The sequence below is a fragment of the Perca flavescens genome, chromosome 2 (assembly GCF_004354835.1).
Source record: "Perca flavescens isolate YP-PL-M2 chromosome 2, PFLA_1.0, whole genome shotgun sequence".
Taxonomy (NCBI): domain Eukaryota; kingdom Metazoa; phylum Chordata; class Actinopteri; order Perciformes; family Percidae; genus Perca; species Perca flavescens.
The window spans coordinates 13,001,364-13,021,610 of record NC_041332.1 but is presented as its reverse complement, the minus strand read 5'-3'; the positions used below and the strand labels follow the sequence as shown (position 1 = coordinate 13,021,610).

Genomic DNA, 20,247 nt, shown 5'->3' with positions numbered 1-20,247 from the left:
ACATTGTCGAAAAAGAGACAAAAATGTCAGAGAAAGTGTTGTTTTTCATAAATTGTTGGACCCGGGGGGATGACAAGTGCACGGTCAAATGGAAGACAACACAAGGGTTAACAACGATCCACATTATTTGTTCAAGAATAAGAAACCAAAATATGTTGAAAGCTAACTTAGGAAGATTTAGGTTGCCAAGAACATTAAATAGTCAAATCATCAGGTTATGTGATTTTGTTTTTGCTAAAATAAAGAAGACTATAGATATTCACTGTACACCTTTCTAGTTTCATGGACTATGTATTGCTATGGCTGGGAATCATGTAGTAACCAGTACAAAAATGATACATTACTTTAAAGGATTTTAACATGTATTCTTACATGAGCCTTTGTTTAACAAGCCACAATAAAGTTAAATGTCTTAAATTGACAAATTGTCAAAAACTAAGTAAAGTTTTCAATACTTGGTGCTACAGACACATTTAGGCTGGTACCAAAAAAGTATTTGAGGGGGCTGTGTTATTGGATTGTACAGTACTTGTCTTTCTATTTTACTTGTCATTGTGTAAATTATGTAAGTGTTATAGATTGGAGATTATCATTTTGTGTTTCTGAAGCAACTTTTACTCAACAGCTTGTTTTACTGCTTTTTGCAAAAATGACAGAAAAACATCAGCATCGTAACATTTACATTCGGACAGTCTGGTATCTAAGACACCACACTGGGCTGTCTAGCAGCAACCTTCTCTTTTAGGATTAGGATTTTCATTACTTCATGTTTGCTGGGTTTGATTTTCTGGAAACGTGGCTCGGGAATGCAGTGCTTTTTGTTGGCAAACTTTTACTTAATGGATAGTGGGCTAAAACATGCAAAGCCACTGATTTCTCTGTGCAGTACAAGTCTTCACTGTTGCCATCTAAACAGTTTGTTGCTGCTGTGCTGTTTTCTGCAAGTTTCATACCTGGACTTTCTTCTATATCACTACATACACACTTAATACAAAAGCTCTGCATGAGGGTATATTCCTTGTAGCTCATCCCTCTCAGCCCTGTGCCTGATGCACCCTCTCCATACACCACTTTCTCATTCAAGCACGCTGTCTTACCAACACTAGTGACCGGCATGCAAATAGTTCTTTGCCAGAGCTTTTATGTTCCACATTTTTGCTTTGCCCAAATCTGTGGCTACAAACTGAATATAGTCATGGTCACTGGTCATGGTCAAATGACACTAAAATAAATTTCAGAGATCATGTTTCAATACTTTAATTTTCCTCTCTACCACATTACTTGTTTTGATGATATTATGTTTGATCATTTCACCCTTTTTTTAATATATATTTTTGTTTAGACTTCTCTGTAACCAAGCAGTGTAGCTGTGTTTTAAAAAAAGTGACAAAAATAAAACTATTATTCACTCTGCTAGCACACGTATGGAGATTTATGAACAATATCTGTAAAAGGCAAACTTGTTGCATGCTTTATTAACCTTTGGTCAGTAAGTCAAGTGAGAATCAATCAGGTGTACATGGAATAGGATAAATGAATCTGTCAACATTTAAACCCCCAAATTATATCTATTAAGTGTCTTATTGCTGTTAGTTACTCAAAGCTACATCTGTGTTGAGAGTATTGACACTAAAGGGTCTTTTATCGATGGATGTCACGGGGGGGCTGTTTTATGATGATGCAGGACTAAATCCAATAAATTTTATTAGTATCAGCCTTAAGGTTACATTGTTGCCCAAGCTAATTTACATGCTATTTACTACAGCAAACATGTACATTTTCATTAGAAGATCGATATTGTTGATGTAAGCCTTGTAGACATAAATACACAGTGAAAACAATAGAACAAAGGAGTGGTCTCACAGCTTTTTCCTTCGGTTTTGGCATGCAGATGAATATGTTGCAGCCATGAGAGCTTTTTAAATGATCTCTCCCAAAGTGTAAGGACATTTTACACTCATTGAAGAATTAGTATCATTCATCTAAAACTAGATGCATAATTAAAAAAATAATACTTTTTTTTTGTCTGTGAACATGAACAGAACCAGATTAGAGCCACAAAGATTAATCAATTAGTTGTCAACTTTCAAATTAATCGCCAACAATTTGATTTTTAGATTTTTATTTTAAGAAAGAAGTCAAAATTCTCTGATTCCAGCTTTTTAAATGTGAATATTTTTTTGTTTCTATTCTTCTCTGTGACAGTAAACTCAATATCTTTGAGTTGTGCACAAAACAAGATATTTGAGGATGTCATTTTGGGCTTAATCGACAGCTTAATCTACAATGAAAATTATCCTCAGTTGCAGCCCTAAACCAGATGATAGATAATCTGATCATTAATCAATAAAGGAGCAGAAACACAGGCAGTAAGTCACGTAAAACAGGCCGTCCACATGAGGGTGCTGTCGGGACATACAGCTTTCACACACTTCTGCTGTTGAACAATACTAATAGTTCATAAAGTATTTGATACCAATATTATTTTCTTACTATATCTATGCAAAACAAAATATACAAAATGTGTAAACGTAAAACACAACATAACGAAACAGACTTTTCTGACGTATCAGTGAAATATCTGTATTATATAATAACATTGCGTTGGACAGATTTGATACAGGTCTGTGTAACAGGCTACATATCTGACTACATGGAGGAGAAAACCTCAGGTGTAAAATAATGATGGCTGAATTCCATTTAGCTGCTTCAGTTTCAGGGTCCTGTTATTGTCCAAGCTGGCGCATTGTCATGGCTTACTGGCACACTTGAATAGAACATTGTTAATGTTATTAGTAACGTGTGCTTTTCCTACTATGACAAGTCTGCTTTTAATGCTGCTGTCTTGGCCTGGTCACCCTTGTAAAAGAGCGAATTGATCTCAACTGGTCTTACCTGGTTAAATATGGGTTAAATACTATAAATAAGGTTTATAATGCAATTACAGGTAAAGTAAATGTCTTCTACTTCACTACATTTTAGGGGGAAATATTGTACTCCACTACATTTATTTGACAGCTACTAGTTACTCTGAGATTGAAATTTTACATGCAATACATATGATAATCGTGGAAAATATGCATTGTTAGAGCTTAAATAGTTTATAAAGAAGTTAAAATTAGTTCCACCATGACCAGATGGAACATTAAAATGCAGTGTTCATGTTTATGCATTAGTAATAATAACTCAATAAATATATAATAATTTAACACTAGCAAGTGCTGTTCTGTAGAATAACTTTTCATACTTAAAGAATATTTAGCAGATACTACTTACTGTCTTTTACTTAAGTAAGACTTTGAATGCAGAACTTTGTCTTTGTCTAATGTAGTAGCTATTATACACTCATTGCTATTTTTACATAAGTGAAGATTTGGAATACTTCCACCACTGCCTACAATATGTTCATACATCTTTGATCGTAAGATATGGGTATTCTGTACAAGAAGTATTTTTTTACTATTTATGCCTATTTAGCTGCTCTAGGCTACTTTTACTCAAGTAACAATTCGTCCATCCAGTCCGATAGGTGGCAGTACTCCCCGTAGTCATGTAGCTAACGACGTTACGTTCGACGCTCGGTTTACAAACAGAGAAAGAAGAGAGCGTAACGTTAGCTTGAAGTAGCATCGTATTATTAGCTAACTCAATTAGTATCGCTAAATGCTGTTCCTAGTTAACGTCGTCATCTGGATGGGTGTCTTAAAGCGACGTAACGTTACCGAATTTAGTGCCTTAGCTAGGTCATTTGAAATTAACAAGCGTTCATGGGTATAAAAGCTAACGTCAATGCTGATGCTAACCTAAGCATAATAGCTCTGTTAGCTCACAATTAGTTATCTAGCTAGCTATGTTAACTAACGTTAACTTCTTTGCTAAGGCTACAAACGCTGGTTGCCAATCGTTGTATTATTCAGAGATAAAGTGACGCACTATAAATTGTGTTTTGTTAAATGTGTGAAATTATGTTTCAGAATTAACCAGACAGATAGCTAACCAGTCGCCCAGCTAGCTATAGCTATATCAAAATAAGCAACTTCGCTACGCTAGCTTGAATGCTACGAAATAGTACTATGTGAAACAAATAGTAAAAGAGAAGCAGCATTGAACTTTAGCTTAACCGTATGCTGTCATATCTAGAGCGTTGTAGTTTTTCTTTTACAAAAAAAAGGAGTCTTATTCAGACCAATTTGTATTGAAAAAATAGTGAACTGGTTAAACTCTTAACCTGCCACACCTGAAGTGTCACTCCTTATGGCTTCACTAGGCTTTACTCCTGCCAGCGGGCACGATCTTTTCAGCATTGAAACAACAGAAAAATCCAGCCGTGAAACAAGCAACGTACTTAATGGGAATGAGGTCAGGCAGTTTTACGAACATTTAATAAGAAATGGCGAAGAGCAAGATTTATCCAGGAGGAGTGAAATCAGCCAGAAAGATAATGGCAGAGAGCATCAGAATAAACAGAGGAACAGAGAGTCCAGTAGAAGAGCGAGGAGGAGAGCCAGGGCTGCAGAGATGCAGCAGGGTCAAACAGATTCTGTGGTGCAAAGAGTGATGAGTGGTGAAAGTGAAGCCAACCCAAGAAGACAGACAAGCAGTTCTTCAGAAAGAACCATGGAGCTCCTGGGGCTCAGGTTCCTGCGTTGTGCCCATGATGGGGACATCTCTGGCGTTAAAGACCTGCTCTCAAAGGGGGTCGACCTCAACTTCCAGGTACAATACTTACTTCTTGGTGTGTTTTCATTTTTGGAAATATTTTTATTTGTTTTAAGTCCTGATAATTTCCCCTCCAGGATACTTACTTCTGGACAGCGATGATGTGTGCAAGCTGGTCGGGACAAAGAGCTGTGGTGAGGCTGCTGCTGCAGCACGGAGCAGCCTGGGTCGGAGTGGTTGATACACAGGGCAGGGATGCCAAAGACCTGGCGCTGGAAGGTATAACCACGCCTTTCTTATCAGAAACTCTAAATTTCTGTTTGTGTGAACAGTAAGGTTGAACTCATCCATATCTGTCTTTCCCCCAGCGGGCCACAATGAGGTATTGGAGGAGTTGGAGAGCTATGGGAGAAGTACACAGAGAGACACACAATCTGATAGCAGGTTTGAACACTCTGTTGTACACAGTTTAAACTGAATCAGAATTAGATTTATTATTAGTGTCAGTTTTCACTGGCAAGGAATTAGCCTTGGTGTATTAAGTGCATACAGTAAACAATAAGCATTTAAAAAAAGGAAATAAACAATAAAGCAAAGTACTGCTACAGTCAAGAACATACATACAAGAGAGAGACAGTGACAGTGGTCGAGCGAGTAAGAGAGTGAATGAAGAGAGGGAGTGCCAAACAAAGCAGTAATCGGTGGAATAAAAGGCTCTTTTCGCATTTTCTTACAGCGGTTATGTTTTTAAGCTCAAATCAACACGTCCAAGGTGCCACATTGTCGGATAATGAGTAAATGCAGTGCTTCACCCTGTCTCTGCAGTTGGTAATGAGCACAATGTTATTGGATGGAGGGTTACACACCCACGTGGGGCCCAAATGTTCTTTGTAGACACCCAGAAGTGTCCTGACCTAGTCCTGACTCTCCAAAATAAAAGAGAAAATGCAGGCAGAGGGCAGGGTCTCTGCAGACATAGACAGCACCACACTAGTGGGTCATAAGTGATGATTGAGAGGGATTACTTTTGTATTAGTCTTTACATTGTATTTTGAGGAAAGCATTACATTTGAGGGCTGTGGATTTTGTTTGCACTAAGAAGGGATCTTTTGTTGGCCTGTATGAACAGGATGAATTATTACAGCAAGCAAAAACTGTGTTAATGCATATATGGGCACCTGTTTTACGACAGACTTAAAAATTTAATCTGTTCATTTTTATATTTCTCCTCTCACTAATGTTGTCTCTTGTGTTTGTCCCCAGTGCCCTCCAGTCTCAGTGGTGCGGTGTGTGTTGTAGCGAGTATAGCAGTAGCCTGTCATCCCATCTCTCCTCCACTCTACATCTGTTCAGTCTGCGGCGTGCTCCACCCACCCCTTACTACTGCCTCCCCCCCTCCAGCAACAGCTACAAGATGATGGTTCGTTGCGGCTGGAAACCAGGGACAGGACTAGGGCCAGAGGGAGAGGGGCCTCAACAGCCAGTGCCAACTGTGCTGAAGAGAGACCAGAAAGGCCTGGGGTATGGACAGATGAAAAGAGCCAAAGTTACTCACTTCCAACCCAGGGATCGTGACGCAGTAAAACCACCATCCAAGGAGAAAGAGGAGAGAGGAGGAAAAGGACAGAGAAAGGAAGACAGTAGGAGAAAGGAGCTAAAAGATAAGAACTGGGAAAGAGATTTCCGTGCCTCTTTTTATCTTTGACTCCTGCTTACTGTGACTTTTCTACAAGCCCTTTCTCTAAACACATCTCAAAGTATCTCTAAAACAAACAATCTATTACAAAGTCAAGTTGGACCTGTTGTAAAGCTCCTGGAAGGTGTTTTCTCACCAATTAATATGAATATCTTGACTCTACCTCAAAGCTAAAACTGTGTCCGTATATGGAATTAGTTGTGCCGCTGCCCACAGATGTGCAATGACCAAATGTATTTAATCTTTATCATGGTTGTGTTTTAAACTGTGTCACTAAATATGGCATATTTACTATTGATCCACTAAGACTTGGATTTCATTTCTATATTAAAAAATACACTTGAGGTTCATGATCTAGGAAAATGTTTTAAATGTCAAACAGCTATTTTGATATGTTTAATATAATAATACAATATAAATTTATAAGAGGAAAAATAGTTTAGATATTGAAAGTTGTATCAGTAATTTATCATGAGTGACTGCAGTAATGCTGTTAAAGTTCCTAATATGGTCCATGGTTCTTTAACATAGAATGTTGCAACAGTGAACTCTTCCTCTGGAAGAGCTCCAGGTACCTTCTTACCTAATTTGACACACCTGCACCCATGTGACGGGTGAGTCACATCATATGCGTGTGAATGTCTGCCTTATCGTCACATTTGGCCAAGTAATCTAGATTGTTTTATCTGAAAAGCCGGACTCCTTTTTTTTTCTTTTATTTGTTAGGATTGGACATGTTTCAGGATTGTATTTAAATAAGCACAGCTCAAGCCACTTCAAAGCCCTGTAACCCCCTCCTCCCCCCACGACTCCACATGTGACTTCAAACAGGGCCACTATTTCTATTCCAAAGTCCAGGCTGAAGACAACAGGTGGCCAAGCTGTAGTCCTTAGAGCTCCAAGACTGCTAAACGCCAAAGTCCGTATCATTTTTTTAAGTCACAACTTCAAGCTTTGTACACTGATTGACCAGGAAAACAAAACAACCTGTACATTGTACTCTAATCCAACAGTCTGTATTAAACAATATTTTAATTGTTACATAGAGATGTTGATTTGCTGCTACACAGATTAGCTGGACAATGCAATATTAGAAAAAACATGCAATGCAGTGCAATACAACACTATTTATTTTATTTATAGAGACCAATATCACAATTTGCCTCAAGGGCCTTAACAATCTGTACAGCATAAAGCACTCCCCCAAATAAACCTTATAAGTACAGCCTCGTGAAACTGAGTCATCACCTAGATGATTTAGTATGAGGGCATTGCATCAGACAGGTGTTTTTGAAATTTCTGGTCATTGAGTGTGCTTTGTAAAGGAATCTGTTGTCCTGTTACTTTTTAACATGTTTTTTACCCTCTTTATTCCTCATTACATATTCACGCCATCCCTTCACAGCTTAAATAATTGATGGGTTGTTTACTGGTCCTTTCTATGCTCTACATGTTTGGTATGGTAGTCCTACAAGTGCACAGTTTTCTCATAAATTTCATAGACACGCACTTTAAAATTGTATGTGTGAAAGTGGACAAGAATTTTTGTTAGACTTGTGATGGACAATATATAAAACAACAGGCTCATATTTCACATGATGCACCATAACTTTAGAGATCTGACTAAAAACATGAGTAGAAACTTTTATGATATGCTTTTTTTTTATTAGCTTGAAAAGTACCACCAGTTTACAGTATTTTTTAATTACAGGTAATTGATAATGCTACATGTGACTACGATACAAGCACTGCAACAATTAAATATAACAGGGTGACCTCTAGCTCACCCAATAAGAGCGTGCGCCCTATGTAGGCTGAGTCCTTCGCAGCGGCCCGGATTCGAATCCGACCTGCGGCCCTTTGCTGCTTGTCATCTCCCATCTCTCTCCCACCTTTCCTGTATATCCATTGTCGCCACAAATAAAAGGGAAAAGAATCCAAAAAAAATTAAATATAACAGAAAAAAATAGGAATTTTCCACCATTTGACTGTTTTGCAAAACTATTTTTATTTAGCTTATCTTATTGTAACTGAATTTGGTAGACAAACTGTTTGTTTCATTACCCAAAAGGTTATTGATTAGTATTTTCAGTTCAGTTCAAGTTTATTGTCATATGCATATACAGAGTACTACAGCAATGAAATACAATGTGCCTTGGCACTCACTCAGCACCAGTCAATATGTAACAATTATAAATAACATTTAAAAACATCTAAGCACAGTAAACATAGTAACTAAGCTCAGACCTCAGCCCTCCTTCCTGTTGAACTATCATTCAGTAGCCTAATTACCTGGGGGTAAAAACTATCCCTGAAACGTGATGTGGGCGTTGGGATGCTCTGCAAACGTCTCCCTGATGGAAGGTGGGGAAGAGATTGTGTGCAGGATGACTAGAATCCTGCATAATACCCAGTGCCTTCTCAGTGCTGCGTTTCCAGTAAATGTTTTGGAGCGGTTCGAGTGGAACCGCAATGATTTCAGATGCAGTTTTGACCACCTCTGTCAGAAGATTAAGGTCATGTGAAGTGGCCTTGCCAAACCACACTACAATGTTGCCTGTCAGTATACTCTCAATTGTACAGCGGTAAAAGTTCTGTAGAATGTTAAGGGACATACCGTATTTCTTGAGACACCTCAGGAAATAAAGCCTCTGACGTGCCTTCTTAATGGCACAGCTGATGTGGAAGGACCATGAGAAGGAGGCTTAAATGTGGATCCCTAAGAACTTAAAGGTGTTGACAATTTCAACTGGAGAGTTGTTAATATAGACAGGTGTATGTGTGTGTTTGTTCCTTCTGAAATCTATGATGACCTCCTTAGTTTTCCCCACATTGAGGGACAGATTATTTCTGCGGTACCACATGATCAAGTTACTCACCTCATCCCTGTAGGCAGTTTCGTTATTATTGTCAATGAGTCCTATCACAGTAGTATCATTTGCAAATTTCACAATACTGTTAGTGGGATGTTTTGCAATACAGTCATAGGTATACAGACTACAGTATATAATAGAGGCCTGAGACAGCAGCCTTGAGGTGCTCCAGTGTTTAATACTATAGAGGCTGAGTATGTAGTGACAACTCTAACTGTCTGGGGGCGGCCAGTTAGGAAGTCCTGTATCCACCTGCAGATGGAATTGCAGAGGCCCAGGTCTAACAGCTTAGGTATTAAAATAGAAGGTCTGATAGTATTAAAGGCACTGCTATAATCAACAAATAGCATCCTGACTTAAGTATCCCTGCCCTCTAGATGTTGGAGCACAGTATGTAAAGCCAAGGATACAGCATCATCCACAGCTCTATTTGATCTGTATGCAAATTGTAGTGGATCAGTGGAGACAGGTATGCTGTTGTTGATGTATGCTTGCACGAGCTGTTCAAAACACTTGATAATCACAGAAGTCAAGGCTACAATTTGGAACCACACAAAGAGAGAGTGACAAGTTAAAAATGTCAGTGAAAACAGAGGCAAGTTGGCTATAACATGTCCTTAAGACTCGTGGAGTAATGCCACCAGGCCCAGCAGCCTTTCCTATTTTCACAGATTTAAAAACTTTACGCGCGTCAGCGACTGAGACCTGATGTGCTTGCCCGCTGAACGGATTCCCAGTTGGAGATGATGTGTCTGTGTGTGTGTGTTCCCATTAGGAGGTACTTTGAGCACATCCCCAGTTGGAGATGGTCCCAGCGCCAGTGTCTCAGCAGCGCATTCAAAACGAGCATACAAAATGTTCAAGTTGTCCGGGAAGGAAGCAGAGGTTGTTGTGACGCCACTAGGTTTGATATTCCAAAACAGTTTTGCTATGTTTATAGACATACATTTCCGTAAGTCCTAAACCTGAAGCATATATAAATTCCAGTTTTGTTTTGTTAAAAAATCAACATGATTGACGTTTTTATTCATATCAGATTACAAACTTCTGATACAGATTGATAGTAGTAAACTTTAAGTAGCATTTACTAAAATTACAAATTTAGAGATTCAGCCTTGAGGACTCTGAGTAGGCTACTTCCTAGTTGGACTTTTCTACATTTCCTGAGGTGATTGAACGTGTCATCAGCTTTAGTTTGATTGGTTTAAGGGGTCCAACAAGGCCTGCAGGGTCCATCGTTAAAGGTATCTATGAAATGGACAAAGTCACTAAATCAGAAAGTTGTGCTCTCTCTAAATACAATTTATCTTGTCACATGTATTATTATTTAAAGGCAGTCATGACCATGGATACCTAAGTATGTGATTTAAAAATGACAACCTCTGTCTCCCCACAGAGGGAGAAGCTGTAGTTCTGCAAAACTTCCACCAAGGCCAGTTTAACCATCACCAGAGCAAATCACATTCCCAAACAGTTCCTTAGCCCGAGCCCAAATGGCAGGTAAGAGTATGGATGGATGCTCTGCTTGTTCTGCTTACTAAATCTTGAAAAATAAATAAGTACAGCAACAAAAAATAAATAAAAATAAACTATTACTTTTACACATTTTAATACAAAATAATAAAGAATTTTCAAATGTATTATGTTTCACAGGACTTACTAGAAATGATTAAAGCCTGAATGACTTTCTCAAGATTTACAAAATGATGAAATTACTTAATTTTAGTAATGCATGCACCACTCTCTATAAATAATTTCTTGTAGCTCACTGATAGTGATTGTGTCATTATGAAACATTTAAAGCGGCTTGGGTTATCCAAAGAAAATAATTTGTACTCAGAAATTCTTAAAAGTGCATTGATGCAACACAACACATACAATAGAATTCTTGAGTAAGTCTTGTACTTATACACACATTTACAGTACACACACACACACACACACACATATATATATATATATATATATATATATATATATATATATATATATATATATATATATATATATATATATATATATATATATACACACATATGCAGTACACTGTGGCAGCTACCTGTCAGGTTTGAACTCCTCTGGTTCTGGCCACAGCTCAGGGTCGTGGTGCAGAGCGTAGACTGGAATCATAACAAGCATGTCCTTTGGGATTGTGATTCCACTGATCTTGACAGTTTCTTTAGCAATTTGATCCAGACATGCAGCTGGAGGGTAGAGTCTATCAGAGTAAATTCACAAATGTGCATTCTTGAAAAAGTGTTTTGGTTGCCCTAGAAATGTGCTATTTGTGCTATTGTTTCAATGACTGGGTAGGTTCTAAGCCCTTGTTGTACTTGGTGTACTCTCTTTTTTTAACAACTCTCAGTGGCATGGTTCCAGTGATGGTAATGTTTTATTCTTGACTAAAATACCTTGACAAATATTAGATGGATTGTCATGGAATGGGGTGAAGACATTCATGTCCCCCCTGAGTTTGAATTGTAACAACTTTGGTGATCCTCTGACTTTTTCTTTTGCAAAAAAGGTTGCAAAAAAAAGAATGCTGGATTTGATTCATGTAGTATCCACGACGTTCCAATTCCGGGATTGCTCCGTTGCCAACGGAAATTCGGCTGGATTTCACTCTTTTCAGCCAGATGTGCGTAACCTTCCTATTTCTTTGAATTGAATTGAATTTTAAACTCCTGTGGATTTATGAGGACTATGGTTAACTGCTCCACGGATCTCAGCAGGTAAAATCAGACAACTAGCTAGACTATATGTTGAATATAAAAACAACTTTTGAACGTATACATGCTCCACAAAAACAAATTCCTTCCAAAAGCTATTTTGCAGCTGCACCGTGGCTCTGTTTAAAGAAATGCCAGAGCACTTTTTTCTCCCATCCTGGAATGCTGTGTGAACTAGCCAGACCCTCCTTCGCAGCGGTGTGGAGGAAGGTCTGGCAAAGCGAGACTACATTTCATGTGACATTTAGAAACCATTGATAGCATGGTATTACTTACTCTTTTACAGCAAAAACGTCAGTATTGTGCGCCTTGGACTGCAGGCTGGCTGTTTGCGGGAATGATGTTTCATGATGCTAAACATCTTAGACAAAGGAAAAAGTGCAAAAAGAACACAAGTACATGAAGGCTGAAGGTTAATATATTAATAGACCCTATATGAGTTAGGAAAATGGACAACTCTTCCTTTTACACGGCCAGAGGTGAAGCAGGGAGTGATGATGTTACGAATCCGTCTCCAGTGATCATCCTGAGCAATACTACTGCGTCATAGAGGTCCCCATTCAGATGGACGTTCTATAGGGGGACAGTGGTCAGTACACGTGTATTTGTGGAACAGCTGTTGATAGTAGTATCCTGGACAAAGAATTTGCAACTGCAGCTTGTTGGACCACCCACATTCAAATGTCATTTTGATGATGTGTGCACTGCATTATTTTTGGTGTACTATATGTTTCCAGTGGTGGAATGTAACAAAGTATATTTACTCAAGTACCGTATTTAAGTACAAATACAAGGTATTTCAATTGTATGCAACTTAAAAAACACGTATCTCCAAATGTAGTGATTTTGGTGAATATTCTCCTACTTCTTAAGCTAGAAAAACTATTTAAAAGCCCTCTTGGATCAGCTGGAAAATGCATTGTCACAAAGCTGAGGACAGGGCTGTTTTTCTGAGCTCATGAAAAGTTGAGTTTGAAGAGATACGTGGTTCTCACAGGACAGCGACACTACAAACATATGAACCTCAAGCGAGCGTAAAAACTTCTTTTGCGAATTTGAGAAGGTTTTTTTGAATTTTGCCTTTTCCATCAACATTTCCTAATACTTCAAAATGAGCATGAAATTACGTTGATAGAAACACGACTAGTGCTTGGCTTTCGAAATTTTGACGTACCAACTATAGCTTGCCCGGGTAATGTTTGAATCTCAAATTTTAATAAAGTGCAGAGACATCTCCCCCTTCAGTATAGTAGTGACAACCTTTGCACAGATACAAGTCTGTATAATAATTGTCAGACATTTTAGGAGACAGAAACATAAAGGGAACATCATAACAACATAAGAAAAAAACAAATTTTTGAGTGGAGGGGATCTTTGAATAATAATGGGTAGCTTTGTGTAGCTTCTTATATTTACACTACTCTCACCCCCATACTTTTCCATACTTCTGAGCACACTCTGTGACATCCAGGTAGTAAACCTGGTCACAGAGAATACATATTCATCACTAATTACAAAACAAATCATTGTCTGTATCCTTACCAACTCAGTCTGTATTTTTAAATTCAAATGACAAAAATGATTTAAAAATATTGTCATTTGAATTGAAAAATAGGATTTATAAAGAGCTTCATACCAAGTTGTGCCTGCCAATTGTGCCCCAGTACATGTATGGCTTGGGACCTGGGATCCCCAATTTATTAAATATTCCATGAGTCCAGTTGCCATACCTGTGCAGAACAGAAAAACATTAAATAAATATTGTCTTTAAAGTCACATACAGTAGTGTGAGTAAAAGGAAAAGGCTAAACTTTGGTGATTTGGTGCATTAGGTAACGTTTCCCTCAATTTACAATCCACTTTGATTAGAATTAACTTTAGTCCTTACATAACAAATATGCAGATAAATGTGATCAGTAGAATCAATGTTTCTAAAGAGAAGAAAGGAAGATAATCTATGGCTTTCTCTTGCTCGGGCGAGTTGGAGCAACCTCAGTTTTGCACCGACTTGTGACTGCATGTCCAGGAGGTGTGGCCTCTTTTCACTGTGTTGCATAGGAACTTTAGCCATTTCCTGTGCAGCACCAACAAAAAAACAGTAGAGTTTGAGTTTCTGCCACCCACACATCTGATTATGTCTGGACATGTCTTTGTGTGAGCACAGATTGAAGTAAATATGTCTAAATAAAACAATTTGACAATCACACACCAGAGTAAGTCTTATACATGTAGGGAAAAAAACATGTTTAATGGCTTGCTTGTGTTTTAATTTTGTCCACTTAATATAGGGTGAGCCAAGAAGAAATTTAAATTACTTAGTTTATTTGACTTGTATTCATGGAACATTTAAATTACAAATAGCAGGAAACATAAAAGAATAATATTCTAATAGTAAATAAAACACTATATACAGTAGTTGAAGTTGTTTTCATGCACTTTGTGTGTGTTTTTTCTTTCTTGTGTGTGTTGTTTCTTAACACGAGCAATATAATAATTTAGGTCACAAAATTGCAGCATCACAGGTGACAAAGTGTAAAACATGATAATAATGAGTGCTGCTTGGTCTCTTTCTGTCAATGATTCACATGACATTGTCGCCTGCCATGGGTTCAACTCTCACACACTCCCTACTCATGCAACAGATCGGTGCTGCAGGATATAAAAGCCTCCGGTCGTGATTTGGGGCTTTGTTGCGTTTTTGTGCTGTCGTTGAAGGTAGAGAGAAAAACACGCAAAGATGGGCTTCTATTTCTCCACTGAGACATGGACCCTCCTGGTGGCTTTCATCACACTGACCTTTGTGTAAGTGTTCAAGAATATTTGTCCCAGGTAATTGTGCGGTGTTTGTGAGTTGTATGATATAAATCTCTTCTCATCTACCTATGTCTTTGTTTTACAGGTATGTCTGCTGGCAATTTGGAACATTTAAGAAGATGGGCGTCCCTGGTCCCAGACCAATTCCTTTTTTCGGCACTATGCTGGCATATAAAAAGGTTGGTAAACTTTTCGGAAGCAAATGCACCATATATCTATACCGAAGTGTACAGGCTTAGCAAGCAACAGATTAGTGTAATGAAAAACCTAACAAAGTGGAAAAATTAACATTTGCATTGAATATCTATAAAAGTGTGTTATTTACATTATTGTGTAAAAAAATCTTTCTTTTATATATAATACAATATTAAACGAATCTTGTTTTTACTGCCCTGATGATATCTAAACTATATTGCTATGCTCAAATTGAATAGTTATTATTTATGACAAAGTAAGAACATCTCACATGGGGTTTGACAGTGTACATACTGTAGGCTATATCATAGAAGGTGTAGTAACAGAGTTTAGATCTCTGGACCGAAGCTTTCAAGCTTCCTTAGCTATATGTAAATTGACAGGTGGATGAAAGTGGTGGTCGTTAAAAATGACTTGAAAAACTCAACAGTAGTGTCACTAGTAGGGAAACAATGTCCTGTTTACTCCGGATAATCAAATAGAAATATTTATTGGAAAATAATTCCTAGTGAATAAATTTCACAGGTTTCAAATTCCTAGGAAAAGGGGAACTACTGTTATAGACTTTTTGGAGTTTCTCAGTTGTGTCAATACAGTTTCACAATGAGACAAAAGTTTTAATTTCCCCCTTTTTTCATTTTGTAAGCTGTCAGTTTAAAAACATATTTTGTTTTATTGCTATTTCAACAAAATGGTGTCAGGTTTGAAGTGCCAATTTTAGTTCATATAGCCTTCCGTTTCATTTTTTTTAATTTAAATTTTATAATTTTTCACGCTACAAATATTTCCACCATGTTAAAGTGGACTGAAGATTAAAGAAAGGCTTTCAATTCATAATCTGTATATTATTGTTGTTCCTAGGGATTCACCATCTTTGATGAAATGTGCTACAAGAAATACGGGAAAACATGGGGGTAAGTCTGCATGTTGTACTGTGTGTGTTTCTGCATGTGTATAATGCATTTTGTCAATTGTTGTCCTTATTGCTGCAGTATCTCTGTTTACAGTGCTGTATACCTGTTTTACAATGTAGATTTGTATGTGACTGCATGTATAAAAATTTCCCCTGGTGTTTTATTATTTTTCTATTCATATTCTATTCTGTTCTTATCATATTTAGCATTTTTGATGGCCGTCAGCCCGTGCTGTGCATCGCAGATCCTGCCATGATCAAAACTATTCTGATAAAGGAGTGTTACTCTCTCTTCACTAATCGCAGAGTATGCACACTTACTATATAACACATTCAATCATTCATTGTGGTTGCTTGAACTCACTCATCATCGACATGTTTCTTGACTCACAGAACTTCCGGCTGAACGGACAACTGTACGATGCCGTGTCCATCGCTGAGGATGATCAGTGGAGGAGGATCCGCAGTGTCCTCTCTCCTTCCTTTACCTCAGGAAGACTGAAAGAGGTACAGTTCCCTCCTGCTCTGTCCCTCCTCTGCCCTTTCTTGCATGTTGAACAGAACATCTTTTCAACCAAGGTCTGTAATGTAACTTGAATTAATTCTTTCGAGGGCAGTGCAGTCCCAAAATGCATTGTGGGGCCTGTGACCCCTTAAAAATAAACAAATGTTTACTTGTGAGATCTCATAACAAGATATGGTCTCAGTGTGGACATTAACTGTCAATAAGTTCAATCAAAAAATCATTTTTCCTTCCCAGGTTGTTTTGTTTGAAGGAATTTTTAGAGGCCTAAAGAGATGAAAGTATTGAGCATTTCACAAGAAAAAAACGCAAACATTAGAAAAAAGTCAGAAAACGTATAGTTAAGTTATATGTAACTTTTTTCTTTCTTTATCCCTTTTATTATCTTGTGGCCCGTTGTGGCAGACTTATCATGGAACCCCCTTGGGAACCACTGATCTATAAGAAACACAAACAGCAAAAACTCTGTACCAGTGTATTTCACTGTAACAGTGTCTGTTTTTGTCTGTCTACCTCAGATGTTTGGCATAATGAAGCACCACTCTGCTAACCTGATCAGCAGCATGAAAAAGAAGGCAGACAAGGATGAGCCCTTAGAGCTGAAGGAGTAAGGACACATATTCCATTCATTTAAAATTACTACAGAAAATGCATAAAGTCATGACAGGATAAGTTCATCTCCATGTGTTTTTTTTGGTGATTAGGTTCTTTGGACCCTACAGTATGGATGTAGTAACCAGCACAGCGTTCAGTGTCGATATAGACTCACTCAACAACCCCTCAGACCCTTTTGTCACTAACATCAAGAAGATGCTGAAGTTTGACTTGTTTAACCCTATCTTCCTCATTGTTGGTACATATATTCCTTTTATGTCGGTAAAATGCAGCTAATTATAATTAATAACTATCTGTGTTGTGAATGTTTTGCAGTCATTACAATCACTTCCTGCCCTATGTCCTTGATAAATGTTTTTCTTTCTGCTTAATTCCAGCTTTCTTCCCCTTTATGGGTCCTATTTTGGAGAAGATGGAGTTTTCCTTTTTCCCTGTGGCTGTCACAGACTTCTTTTACACTGCACTGCAGAAGATCAAGTCTAATCGAGAACAAAGCAAGCAAAAGGTATTACTGTCTGCATGTGCGTATATACATATATTTGTATCAGCAGATTAGGAAATATAATCAAAGCTATTCTCATATGTCTACTAGAGTCGGGTGGATTTCCTTCAGCTAATGATTGACTCCCAGAAAAACAATGACCTCAGTAAAGTGGCACAGGATAAAGGTGACACATGCATACATACACTGCCACATAGAGTATTTATACACACATACAACCACAACTTAAAAGCTATTCTAAATTACATCTTCTTGCTATCTCCCCAGGTTTAAGCGATCATGAGATCCTCTCTCAAGCAATGATTTTCCTCTTTGCTGGCTATGAAACAAGCAGCAGCTCTCTCTCTTTCATGGCTTACAATCTGGCCACAAATCCTCATACCATGAAACTGCTGCAGGAGGAAGTCGACTCCACCTTCCCTGATAAGGTGCGTTGGGGAGAGGATAATGTTTAAGTAGCAGGAAGGTCTCAAATTAATTTAAAGCTGCTTTCATTGTTTTTTTGGCCACTTGAGTGCAAAGGAACTCTGATATATTGTCCCCTTTTAAAGTTGTTACAGCTAACATGCTTATTTCTACAACCAGCATGCACAGAGCAACATTACAAATCATCAGGGGTTGTGTTTCTGCTCAACTGATGACTTATTAGATAGATATTCACTTTTCTTTTAGCTATATGTAATTCCATTACATTGTCTGTATGCTTTGACCTAAAAGAGGCTAAAAAAAAAAGCCCTGTAGAGCTTAGAGTTAGGTGATAATGGGACTGGCCCCTTTCACATCACACATAGTCATATATTAAATTTTTTAAAGGACAGTTTGACATTTTGGAAAATATATTCTTTTTTGCTTTCTTGCAGTGTTAAATTAGAAGATCGATGCCATGAGAGTTGTATCAGTATTCTGATCTAAACCTGTAAAGGACAGCAACAGTGTTTTTTTAACCTCAGTACCTCTGTCAACCATCAGTGTATCTCTTCAGCGCTTGTTGTAGCCCCTAACTTTGCCTAATATAACAGAGTGGTGGTCTTGTCATGTATATATGTGTCTATGTGTTTGTTTAGGGTCCTGTTGAATACCAGGCTCTGATGCAGATGGAATATCTAGACTGTGTCATCAACGAGTCTCTCAGATTGTACCCCATTGCCCCACGCATTGAGCGTGTAGCCAAGGCGACTGTGGAGATAAATGGCCTTGTGATACCAAAAGGTATGGTTATCATGGTACCCACATGGCCCCTGCACCGGGACCCTGATCTGTGGTCCGAGCCGGAGAAGTTCAAACCTGAGAGGTATGGAAAAGAGTTATACGTTTAGCTTTACCAAAACAGCCATAGAAAGGAGCTGGGGCCCGTTTCAGGAAGGAGGTTTAACAAACTCTGAGTCTAACCCTGATGTCTGAGTTGATTTACCCTGAGATGGGAAACTCTGAGTTTTCAGTTCCAGAACAGCTGATTCTAGTTGGTTCAGTCAACTCAGAGTAGGTTCACGTGCGTGCACCACCACAATGAAAAGGCAGCATGAATGGAGCCATGATACTACGATTCACCATGGTAACAACAACAAACAAACGGGTCGGCGGAAATACTCAATTACCAAAGTAACTGACTCTGAGGTTAAGTTACCTCTCTTTCTGAAACAGAAAACCCAGAGTTTCCCTCATCTCAGGGTTAACAAACTCAGAGTTTTCACTAAACCTGCTTTCTGAAATGGACCCCTGAGCTCTGAAGGACATTGCCTCATTTCTGTTATTGATACATTATTTTGTGTGTGTGTGTGTGTGTGTGTGTGTGTGTGTGTGTGTGTGTGTGTGTGTGTGTGTGTGTGTGTGTGTGTGTGTGTGTGTGTGTGTGCGTGCGTGCGTGCGTGCCATCAGGTTCAGCGAGGAAAACAAGGAGACTATTGATCCATACACGTACATGCCTTTCGGGGCAGGACCAAGGAACTGCATTGGGATGCGATTTGCTCTGGTGATGATGAAACTAGCAATGGTGGAGATCCTCCAGAGATACAGCTTCTCTGTGTGTAAGGAGACTGAGGTGAGAGCAAAGATATTCATCTTCCATCATTCATCACACTGCTTCTTATATTTTTTATTTTTTTTTATGGTGAATGAATAATCCTTTTTTATGATGTATGAGTAATACTGTTGTGTGAAAATTTGATTTATTGCTTGTTTGATTGGGACATGGAGAGTTATATAATACCAGATCCAGCCAATCATGAGTGTGGTAAAGAAGTTGAAATGGTTAGGGTTAAAAGCCCCTACCTGACACTTTGAACAAGAAAACATTTGATACTATTAAGGGCTAAAATGTCAAATAACACACTCAACAAGCTGTCTGTTCTTTGCAGAGGTTTCTACCAGCTGTGATACTGCCAGTTGTTATTTTTGTTTCATGCATAGTTGACTTTGTTGACACTTCTTTTTTTTTTCACATGTAATTTCCTGCCAGATCCCCTTGGAGATGGACATCCAGGGCCTGCTGGCGCCTAAACGACCAATCAAACTGAAGCTGGTGCCACGTTCTGAACCCTCAAACTAAATCAACAACAAGATAAAGGATAATCATTTTAGCTATGTTGTATACAGACCTACTGTGAATAAAAAAACATGTCAATTTTTTCATGGTAATATTAAAGGTATGTGTACATCTGTATGAGTACTTCTATTTTATGTTCCTGTCAAAGCATTTATCAATATTCATCTTAAACTGAGTGACCAATTG

The 20,247-nt window shown here is 38.2% G+C and overlaps 2 protein-coding genes and 1 pseudogene across 2 annotated transcripts; 2 read left to right on the top strand and 1 right to left on the bottom strand.

The window, feature by feature from the left end:
• The first annotated feature begins 3,504 nt into the window (after window positions 1-3,504).
• On the top strand, window positions 3,505-7,396 carry gpank1 (G patch domain and ankyrin repeats 1). The gene is made up of 4 exons (XM_028597820.1): window positions 3,505-4,716; window positions 4,797-4,938; window positions 5,028-5,103; window positions 5,923-7,396. Exons 1-4 carry the CDS (start codon window positions 4,255-4,257, stop codon window positions 6,362-6,364), a joined length of 1,122 nt encoding a protein of 373 aa, XP_028453621.1. The 5' UTR covers window positions 3,505-4,254; the 3' UTR covers window positions 6,365-7,396.
• A 2,972-nt stretch (window positions 7,397-10,368) lies between these two features.
• LOC114562275 (cytochrome P450 3A27-like) lies at window positions 10,369-14,185 on the bottom strand (annotated as a pseudogene).
• A 393-nt stretch (window positions 14,186-14,578) lies between these two features.
• Window positions 14,579-20,178, top strand: LOC114565538 (cytochrome P450 3A40). Its single transcript, XM_028593648.1, has 13 exons — window positions 14,579-14,759; window positions 14,857-14,950; window positions 15,828-15,880; window positions 16,087-16,186; window positions 16,273-16,386; window positions 16,921-17,009; window positions 17,107-17,255; window positions 17,395-17,522; window positions 17,610-17,685; window positions 17,787-17,947; window positions 18,584-18,810; window positions 19,395-19,557; window positions 19,975-20,178. Exons 1-13 carry the CDS (start codon window positions 14,695-14,697, stop codon window positions 20,062-20,064), a joined length of 1,509 nt encoding a protein of 502 aa, XP_028449449.1. The 5' UTR covers window positions 14,579-14,694; the 3' UTR covers window positions 20,065-20,178.
• The last annotated feature ends 69 nt before the right edge of the window (window positions 20,179-20,247 follow it).